The 11,081-nt window shown below is 48.0% G+C and overlaps 1 protein-coding gene across 6 annotated transcripts in view; it reads right to left on the reverse strand.

The window, feature by feature from the left end:
• The window catches only part of SETX (senataxin), a 62,212-nt gene extending 55,819 nt beyond the window's left edge, over window positions 1-6,393 (reverse strand). The window contains exons 1-2 of one of the 6 annotated variants that reach the window (XM_006104398.3): window positions 6,291-6,393; window positions 5,337-5,419 (exon numbers count right to left, since the gene is read on the reverse strand). In XM_006104398.3, coding sequence (XP_006104460.2) covers window positions 5,337-5,386 — 50 coding nt within the window. In that variant the 5' untranslated portion in view covers window positions 5,387-5,419; window positions 6,291-6,393. Of the gene's footprint in view, window positions 1-5,073; window positions 5,296-5,319; window positions 5,420-5,472; window positions 5,495-5,556; window positions 5,698-6,290 lie in introns of those variants that run through there. The other 5 variants (XM_023745682.1, XM_023745679.1, XM_023745678.1 and 2 more) reach the window with 5 other exon arrangements.
• Window positions 6,394-11,081: the final 4,688 nt, after the last annotated feature.

The raw sequence follows: 11,081 nt of genomic DNA on the forward strand, positions 1-11,081 counted from the left end.
TTCTTCATGCTCCCAAAAATAATTCAGGGCAGCTTTTAATATTTAAGTACTACAAATAAAAAGGACATTTAAAAAGGAGATTTAAAAAGAGATAGCGGAGAGAGCCTCTGGAAAAAAACCAAGATGGCGGCATAGGTTAACGCGGGAGTTTGCTGCCTCGAACAACCACTTCAAAAATACAACTAAAAGACGGAACGGACATCATCCAGAACCACAGGAAGGCTGGCTGAATGGAAGTTCTACAACTAGGAGGAACCGAGAATCAGAGGAGGCGCAGTGCTGAAGTAAAATACTAAGGTGCGGAGTACGCGCGCAGCGAGGGCTGGTGGCTGAGGGCGCGGTTGTCTGTTTCAATCCGGAGGGAGCCTCAGACTCAGAGCTCCAGATCCGGGCGAGTCTCTAGGGACCCAGACTCAAACGGGAGAAGCAGGACTGTCTGGCTACGGTCCCTCGGAGGTTTGCAGCTGTTGCTGGGACAGAGAGGCAGAGCCCCTGGGGACGGACTGAGAGCAGCCATAACTGCTCCCTCCTCCGCCCTGTTGATCCCGTGGGACCCGCCCCGCCCAAGCCCTGCACAGAGCCATTTGCCGGATAGCCTCAGGCAAAGGCTAGATTAGCACAGCCAGTCGGCCTGGAGGTCAAATCCCTCTAGTATTAACTATAACAATCAAGGCTTAACTACAACAAGACTGCGCACAAAGACCACTAGGGGGTGTACCAAGAAAGCGTAAAAAATGCGGAGACAAAGAAACAGGACAAAACTATCAAGGGAGGATATTGAGTTCAGAACCACACTTTTGAGGTCTCTCAAGAGGCTTCTAGAGTCTGTCGATAAACTTGATGAGTTGTACAGGAAATCTAATGAGACCCTCGATGGTGTGATAAAGGACCATCTAGAAAGTAAGCATACACTGACTGAAATAAAGAATATTATACAGACTCCCAACAGCAAACCAGAGGAGGGCAAGAATCAAGTCAAAGATTTGAAATGCGAAGAAGCGAGAAACACCCAACCGGAAAAGCAAAATGAAAAAAGAACCCAAAAATACGAAGATAGTGTAAGGAGCCTCTGGGACAGCTTCAAACGTACCAACATCAGAATTATAGGGGTACCAGAAGATGAGAGAGAGCAAGATATTGAAAACCTATTTGAAGAAATAATGACAGAAAACTTCCCCCACCTGGTGAAAGAAATAGACTTCCAAGTCCAGGAAGCGCAGAGAACCCCAAACAAAAGGAATCCAAAGAGGACCACACCAAGACACATCATAATTAAAATGCCAAGAGCAAAAGACAAAGAGAGAATCTTAAAAGCAGCAAGAGAAAGAAACTCAGTTACCTACAAGGGAATACCCATACGACTGTCAGCTGATTTCTCAACAGAACCTTTGCAGGCCAGAAGGGAGTGGCAAGAAATATTCAAAGTGATGAATGCCAAGAACCTACAACCAAGATTGCTTTATCCAGCAAAGCTGTCATTCGGAATTGAAGGTCAGATGAAGAGCTTCACAGATAAGGAAAAGCTAAAGGAGTTCACCACCACCAAACCAGTATTATATGAAATGCTGAAAGGTATCCTTTGAGAAGAGGAAGAAGAAGAAAAAGGTAAAGATACAAATTATGAACAACAAATATGCATCTATCAACAAATGAATCTAAGAATCAAGTGAATAAATAACCTGATGTACAGAATGAACTGGTGATTATAATAGAATCAGGGACATAGAAAGGGAATGGACTGACTATTCTTGGGGGGAAAAGGGGTGTGGGAGATGCGGGAAGAGACTGGACAAAAATCGTGCACCCATGGATGAACACAGTGGGTGGGGAGTGAGGGTGGAGGGTGGGGTGGGAGCTGGAAGGAGGGGAGTTATGGGGGGAAAAAAGAGGAACAAATGTAATAATCGATTTAATTAAAATAAATAAATAAATAAATAAATAAATAAATAAAAAGAGATAGCAATCCAAACTTATTTAAAATAAATTTAATGCCGAAACCGTTTTGGCTCAGTGGACAGAGCGTCAGCCTGTGGACTGAAAGGTCCCTGGTTCGATTCCGGTCAAGGGCATGTACCTGGGTTGCGGGCACAGCCCCAGTAGGAGATGTGCAGGAGGCAGCTGATCGATGTTTCTAACTCTCTATCTCTCTCCCTTCCTCTCTGTAAAAAATCAATAAAATATATTTAAAATAAATAAATAAAATAAAATAAATTTAATTTCACTAAGTCCTAAATTAGGAGCTTCCTGAAAAGCTGAGCAAAAAGATAACATGATGAGGTACACAGTCCTCATTTAAAAACAGAGAAAGCTACTAACTCAGCTGGAGAGCCCCGCCTTTCCTTAGAAAGGAGATTCTAATCCCATTCCATTTCATTAGTGCCTACACCTTACCAAGGGGGCTGCAAACTAGGGACACCAAGTACCACTGAATAGTATTAGTTTCTGCGGAATTTAACCCTTTGCACTCCGCTGTCCCCTCTCAGGGGACATCGGAATTCTAGCATATCACTCGGATGTCCCCTCTCAGGGGACATTGCAGTTTATTAGTGATTACGGGGAATTGAGTTATTTCAACGCAACTTTTTGAGACATGCATGTTTCCCTGAAGTTTTATCTTGAAATGGCACAAGAAATTAAATCAAAATATCGTAAAATTACTAAGATATATACAAGAAATGTCAGCGGGTTTTGTGTCGGATTAAACAATAAACTACATATTGCCGATGTGGGACAAAGAAAACAGGACTGCATTGTGTGTTCTAACAGGAAAACACCTGGTGGCAGGCGTCAAACCACTTATTACTGTCAAACATGCACTAATCAGCCTGCAATGCATATTGGGGAGTGTTACAAAACTTATCATACTGTACAAAATTATAAACAATAAAATATTTTTTTGCAAATATACATTCCTCGATGTCACCCAATTCATATAAGTCCAATATCATTATAATACGTTACTTGGTTCCAAAATTATACTAAATAATACGAGGGTCTGTAAATGCACGTTTCCGCCGCAAAGTAGCGTCGAGTAGCTGGTAGCCAATGTCCAGAATGGTTCGGAGTGCAAAGGGTTAAAATCATTTCATTCAAAGCAGAGTTTCTTGAATCTAAAGGCCTTCACAATACCAGGAAGTTGAAAATCTGCAGAAGCTATTTTTCTGGTGATCTAATTCAACATGCAGAGTGAATTCTGATTTAATAATAGAAAGTGAAACTTAAGAGGTTTCTCAAACATCAATTATTATGAGCATGACTTGACAGGAGAAACCGAAACTTTGAAAAAATTAAGGGACTGAAGTAAAACAATAACTTTGTCACATGTTAACAGAGCAGTCAGCAAAACGACCCTTCCATTAAGAAATTTACGGCCCTAACTGGTTTGGCTCAGTGGATAGAGTGTCGGCCTGTGGACTGAAGGGTCCCGGGTTCGATTCCGGTCAGGGCATGTGCCTTGGTTGTGGGCACATCCCCAGTGGGGAGTGTGCAGGAGGCAGCTGAATCGATGTTTCTAACTCTCTATCCCACTCTCTTCCTTTCTGTAAAAAATCAAAATATATTTAAAAAAAAGAAAATTATGGAGACTGCTCTTTATTTCACTCAGAGTGCTAGGCTACTTCCACACTCAAAAGCAGGATTTTTTTACAGAGGCAGAAGGAAGAGGAGATTATGAGGAAGGTTGAGAAGAACTGAAAGGAGAATCATGTTGTCTTAGCTAAGGAATGCATGGCCAGTATTTTCTTTTGCACATTTAAAAATTTAATCTGCACAAGTAACATTTTATTGTCCACATTCTTTTATAGTTTTAACATGATTCTCCCTTTCAGTTCTTCTCAACCTTCCTCATAATCTCCTCTTCCTTTTGCCTCTGTAAGCATCCGTTTCCAGAGGTTGCCCTCAGGACTCTAACCTCATTTAGTAACCTCCTTCTGGGTGACCTACCTCAAACCACGGCTTCAACTACTACCTATTTTGAAGTTTCCCAAAGACTGAGAATGTATGTAAAACTCATAATGCAATGCTTAACTATAGTCCAGCTACTCAATAAATGCTAGCCTAGCCTAGAAATCCACAAAGATATAGTCAATATCCAACTGCACAGTGATCTCTACTCACCTGACAGGCACCTCAAAGTAAACAGAACAAGAAAAGAACAAAGTCCTTCCCTTAAATACAGTATTTTCTATATTCATGGCATCACTATCCTTTAGTTTTCAAACCAGTAGCCTGGGAATTATCTTGTACTCTCCCTTAGCCCCCATCTCTCTGAGTTCCAGAGTCCACCTCCTCAATTACATCTGTACTTAGTGACACTGCCACCGCCTAACTTGAACACATTCTCATTATTTGTCTAGATTATAGAAGCCTAAATGGGATTCTTCTGTCTTGTTTTGATCCACCACCAATTCTTCCTCCAAATGCTGCCGACGGGCAAGGAAACAGCTGGACTTTGAAAGCATAGGTGACTCCTCCAGAGTAAGCTTGAAGTCTTGGAATCAACCTCAAGCTTCTGAGCTCAGCACATAAGGCCCTGCCTGATCTGGCTTCAGCATCATCTCTTGCCATTCCAACCCCTCACTTGCTCTCCCGAAAATGCTTCGTGGTGTTGCATGGTGTTGGCGTTCCCTGCTTTTATGGAAGCTCATCCATCTGCCTGGAGCACCCACCCTTCATACCCTACCCTGGTTCTTTTTTTTTTTTTTTTTTTTTTTTAAATATATTTTATTGATTTTTTACAGAGAGGAAGGGAGAGAGACAGAAAGCTAGAAACATCAATGAGAGAGAAACATCGATCAGCTGCCTCTTGCACATCTCCCACTGGGGATGTGCCCGCAACCCAGGTACATGCCCTTGACCGGAATCGAACCTGGGACCCTTCAGTCCCCAGACCGACGCTCTATCCACTGAGCCAAACCGGTTTCGGCCCTACCCTGGTTCTTAATCCTGAAAGTACATCAAACTCACCAAACAAACTAAAAAAAAAGGGCAGATGACACTGATAAAATTCAGATTAAATTTTTTCAAAGAATTCCATCAGTGATTTTTGATAAAAAGCCAGATTTGAGAACTAACCATGTGCAACCAACCCATCCCTGAGCGTCATCATATCTGGGGCTTGTCTGACCCATACTCTCCCTTCTGCTTTGTCTTTGATGACCTTCTTCTCCATTATCTCAGGCCTTTGTTTGTTTCTATCACTTCACTTCCATGCTGGGCTGAGCTGTTGTTCTCAGCAATTCTGAATCTGCAGGGCAAGGATCTCTTCTGTTTAATCACTTTTCCTTTTGGCACATAGTAGGTGACTGAAAAAATTAATACCTGGGCTAATGGCTTACAGAGATGTGAGCCTCTCAGTCGAGATTCCTGGGTGAGGATTTTCACTCATATATACCCAGACTCTGGTCCCAAAAGAACATTTCTGAAACAAGAAAGAAAAAGTAAAAAACAGTTAAGCAGTTTACAATATCTTACTTGAGTTTCACATCAATCCTATGAAGTGGATCCAGAAGTCACCGTTTGATGGAAAAGCTCATGCTCACAGATTAGACAACTTGCCTGTGGGCACACAAATACTGTAGAGATGATGCAACTGCGATCCTGCCTCCACGGGGTGGGGCGGGGGACTCATTACACCGGGACTGGCCCACTCAGAACAGCTGGGCAGTCTGTAAGTTCCCCAAATGAGCAAGCGCAGCCCGCGGGTGTCAGTCACTAACTCATCTCTCACTTTAAACGTCAAACTCTTCCTTCTAACCCAAGGGTTCTGTTCCCTTCGAGCCTCGTACCTGCTCCCTCTGGGCCGCAGGTGAGGGGGGTGGGCAAAGCTCCTCTGCTGCCAGACTTGGGAACAGGTGGAGCAGGAACCACTAGGGAGAAGCACTCCCCGCCCGGAGAGCCTCCGGGGCAGGAGAAACGCAGGGGGTCGAGAGGACCAAGACTCTCTGCAGCTGGACCCGCCCCCCGCCATCCGGAGGCCCTACGCCACGCCCGGACCGAAAATAGGTGACGATTCCGCTCTGCAGACGCGGGAAAGGGAGGAGAGGGGGGTCCCAGCGCCCGGGACCCCGGGGTGCAGGAGACAGCGGGGGACGACCCACCAGGCACCACCGGGGTGCTCCCGCCAGCAGCGCCGCGACCGACCGAGCCGCCGCGCTCGCGCCGCCCCTCCCCCGCCCGCCCGGACCCCACGCGCCGCGACGGCTATCCCACGCGGCCCCGCGCACACCAGCCGCGCACGGGCTCACGTGTGCGACCCCGAGCCGCCGCTCTCCTCACCCCGCGGGCCTCACCTCGGCCGCTAGCCCACCTCCATGCCTCCGCTCCACAGGCCGGCGAGGGCGGAAGTATCGGTCGCACACCGCCACCCAACCCAGCGGCGCCGCGAGCGAAGGTCCGGCCCCAGCGCGCCGCCTACCGGCCGCAAGCCCCGCCTCCGCCGCCACTTTGTTGTGGTGCGCGGGGGGCGGGGCGTGGGGGAGAGGCGCGCCGAACTCGGCCGGGGAACCCTTAGACCTGGCGCCGACGTCACTTCCGGGATGCGGGGCAGACCAATCGGGAGCGCCCTCGCACTGGGGGCGGAGCCAGCCGCCGAGGAGGGCACGTGGCCCTGCCCACGGCTTCCGCTGCCTCGCAGAGAGGATGCGGCCCGACCTCCCGTGCCCCGTGGACTGGGGCGCCTACCTTTCTGCGTCCCGCTGTCCTCTCCTGTTCCCGACGCCGCAGGTGCTGCAGGAGGGTGTGCTGCGGCCCGCGAAGGGATTTCTCCCCCTTTTTTAGATTTCTTTTAAAGACCTAATATGCAATCAACAGGTATCTGGAGGAACAGATATATATATTTTGGATGACAGAAAAAGGATGCATTAAGTCCTGCAAATTCGGGGGAGTCCATATACTTTGTATTTCAGAAAAAGGATACGTTGAAGGACTGCAAAGAAACACAACACAGAGCATCACAGGAAAACCACCACCAGAAAACCTCACGCCTGTTTTTAACACCTGCGACCGAGCTGGCTGCTGAGGAACCACCACTGGCTTTCACTCTAACGAGGCAGAAAACCCAAATGATTACGAATACTGACCAGCGCTGCGAAGGAAAGGGTCTGCGGTGGGCCCCTCGGGCAGGTTGGGCGACGGTCCTACCAAGGCGAACCTCAACCGAAGACTGAGGAGCGGGCGGCTGAGAACGGGAGAAAAAGGTCCCGTGAGGGGGCGTGGCTTAGGGAGGACCGTTATGCTAATCTGATGACCGTTATGCTAATCCGATGGCCGTTATGCTAATCCGATGGCCGTTATGCTAATCTGATGACCGTTATGCTAATCTGATGACCGTTGTGCTAATCTGATGGCCGTTATGCTAATTTGCCCAGCTGGCCCTGGACCTGAGAGCACGAGGCGAAAACCGAAAACCGTTATTTTCCACGTTTCTACTCCGTGAACGAGTTGGGCCCGTATTCCGGCGTTAGAAAACTGTTTCCAGCAATAATGCATTATAAGTTGTACACGCATCACCTTGTAGATGGTATGTTGATGTAAGACTTGAAACAAGACAGACCTGGATAGCTGGCGACAATGAACTTTTTAAAAATATATATTTTATTGATTTTTTACAGAGAGGAAGGGAGGGGGATAGAGAGTTAGAAACACCGATGAGAAACATCGATCAGCTGCCTCCTGCTGGGGATGTGCCCACAACCAAGGTACATGCCCTTGACCGGAATCGAACCTGGGACCCTTCAGTCCGCAGGCCGACGCTCTATCCACTGAGCCAAACCGGTCAGGGCAACGAAGACCTTTTTGAAAGACGAGGTGGCAAGGAAAAGGCCGCCGAGTGTCTGTTTCCCAGGCGGCCGTCGTGGAAGCGGATGAGAGGAGGCTGGAGCCCCAGCCGCTGACCAGCGTGGGGAACGGGCCCTGAAAGCTGCCCAGGGCCTTCGCTGGAGACATGCACGTGCAGGAAAACAACCGGAATTTCAGGCTGAAAGTCTTTTCCTATTTAGTGATGCGTTTGTGTTTATAACCCTCTGGCCATGACGTAGGATGTTGGATGTTTCTGAGGAAAGCGCCCACGAAGGCGAGAAGCACCGGCCCCTGAGCCGCAGGCCTCCTGGCTCCACATGCGTGTCCAGCTGTGAGCGACTGTGCGGCTTCGCATGGTTCTCACCTGGATGCATTTTCCTGCAAACTGCTTCTCCCGCTCCACGGTTCGTCCTGCGATCGACCCAGGAGTTGCAGGGCCCGAAGCCTAAGCAGTTGGAGGACGTGCTTAAAAATACCGCAAGGAAACGTCTGAATGCAAAGTTGGGAATGAAATCAATATTTATCTGGAATGAATGGCACCGATTACAGTTTTTAAATTAAGAAACCCTCCACAGGTATTTTTAAAATCCAGACCCCCCATCGACAACAACAACAACACAATATATAAGCTGCAAACACAACTGTATAAAAGTTACGTATTTTGGCTTCATGTACTTGACCTCGACAATAAGGTTGGAGGTCGTTTTTCACAGGAAACAGCGATCATGCTCTTCTCTGGGAAGGTTGGTGACATGGTGTTGAGTTTGTGAAAGCTGCTTTCCGAGGACTGGTTTTGTTTGGCCACGTCATGCACACTTTTAGGGGCGGCAGATGAAGGGCAAAGTCGATCTTTCCCCACCTCTGAGCTGTAAGCTGTCCGCGCACAGACAGCTCCTGGGCTGTGGCTCAGTGGTTAGGACCACGACCCCTGCTTCCCGGCGTCGTGTTCAGGTCATGCTGTGCGTTTCGTGTCCGGATTTCACGTCAAAACCCCAGTCCTTCTCCAGTGTGACCGCTCCTCGTCGTCCTTTGGTTATCGACCATTTCTCTCCGCGTTTGAAACGGCTCCCTCCTAACACACTGCTGAGTCTTTTGTTAGACTTTCTATTGATTTCATCCTCCCCCTCCTCACTTTGGCCTCAGTCCATTCATGTTTGTCCACTTGCTGTCATTCTCATACAATGACCCCCAATAAAACGCCCGATGTGCCTTCCGCCCCCAGGATGCTGCCGCCTCTGTCCGGCGGGAAGCCCACAGCTGCCCCACGCGGCCGCCACGCACTGTCACTGCGGAGTGGGGTGTCGGGAGGAGTAACCCCAGGATTTGCTGTTTGTTTTACTCGCCTGGTGGCTGTCGGGTGGTGTCCCGTGTTCTGCTAACAAGAAGAACGAGCTGTCGCGAGCATTGCTATGGCGTCTTTTAATGGATGTGCATCTTCGTTCACTTGGGTACAGAGCCAGGGGTGGAATTTCTGGATCCGAGGAGGCACGTGCCTCACATCACGAGGACTTGCCGTTTCCCAAAGGGATTCTGGCACCTTCAGTCCCATCAGCTGCCGTGTCACACTTCCCGCTGAGTCGTCCACGTTCGGGCATCGGGCGTCCCCGTGACTAACGTGCACCGTGTGTGCTTCCTCGACAGCTAAGGACGTGGGACGTCTGGTCGTGTGCTTATTGGGAATTAGTCTGTCTTTTATGGGGACTTTTTTCTAAAAGGACTTACCAGACTCCTGACCTACAGGACTGCAAGATGATAATTACGTGTGGTTCTAAGCCACTAAATTTGTAGTAATTTACGTCAGCATAGAATTGTAATACAGATTTGTTCACACATTTTAATTCTGGCCCTGGCCGGTGGGTGGCTCGGTTGGAGCATCGTCCTGTGCACCAAAAGGTTGTGGGTTCGATTTCTGGTCAGGACACGTACCTTTTGAGTTCGATCCCGTCGGGACAGGTAGAGAAGGCAACCAACCAATGTTTCTCTCTCTCTCCTCTCTCTCAAAATCAATAAAAACATATTCTCAGGTGAGGATTAAAAAAAATTTTAAATTTTGTTTGCCACTGATATAGACATGGGATTGATTTTTGTATGTTGATCTGGTCTCTAGCAACTTCACTCAACTGCAATAATTCTCGATAGATCGTTTGGGTTTCCTACCTCCACAATCACAGCATCTGTGGATAAGGGCAGTTTCAGGTCACTTCCAGTCTATGTCCATCTACTTTCATATCTTGCTTGACTGCACTGACGACAATGCTGAGCAGTGTTCCTCAATCTCAGAGTTTCACTTTCAGAAGGAAGTCTGCAGGGTTTGCAGCTACTCTTTCTCAGGCTGGGGAAGTGGCTGTTTTTATGGGATGGATTTGGGATTCATCAAATGCAAATAGTTTTTATTCTTTGTTCACACAGTGGGTTATACTGATGGGTTTCCTTTTTTTCCCTTAAAATTTTTTTATACTGAAACAGACGCATAGACACAGAGGCTGGTGGTTGCCAAAGGGGAAGGAGGGAAGGAGAGGCTGGGTGAAAAGGTGGAGGGCTAAAGAAGTACAGACTGGCAGACAGATAGTCACAGGGAAGAAATTAAAGCATCAGAAATATAGTCAATAATATTGTAATAACTGTGCATGCTGCCAGGTGGGTCCTGGAAATACGGGGGCAACACTTTGTAAAGTGTGACTGTCCAGCCATGATGCTGTACACCTGAAACCAATACAAAATAAAATAAGAAAAAGTTTTTTTTTAAAAAATGTATATTTTTATTGATTTCAGAAAGGGGGAGGGAGAGATAGAAACATCAATGATGAGAGAGAAGCATTGATTGGCTGCCTCCTGCACGCCCCCCACTGGGGACCAAACCTGCAACCCAGGCACATGCCCTTGACCAGAATCAAACCCAGGACCCTTCAGTCTGCAGGCTGACGCTCTATCCACTCAGCCAAACCAGCCGGGGCAAGAAGTTTTTGTGTGGGGACAGGGGAACAGGGGAACAGGGGCCTGAGATAGGGTTGGGAAGATAAGCGATGGAAGATTGTGTGCAATCTTTGTAGACATTGTGACAAACATTCCCCCAAATGCGGGGGAAACCACGTCAAGGTTCCCAAACCGGGCAGTAATGGGAGCGATGTGGCAAATGTGGGGAGTCCAGATTGGAGAAGGGCTGATGCGTAACGGGCAGGATCCGTGTGGTGGAGGCAGACCGAGTCCAGGGGGTGTTTTCTCAGGGACTGGATGTGGGGGTACCGGGGAGAAGAGGCAGCAAAGTGCCGCCACAGGCTGAGATG

Source organism: Myotis lucifugus, unplaced genomic scaffold, assembly GCF_000147115.1.
Source record: "Myotis lucifugus unplaced genomic scaffold, Myoluc2.0 scaffold_565, whole genome shotgun sequence".
Lineage (NCBI taxonomy): Eukaryota > Metazoa > Chordata > Mammalia > Chiroptera > Vespertilionidae > Myotis > Myotis lucifugus.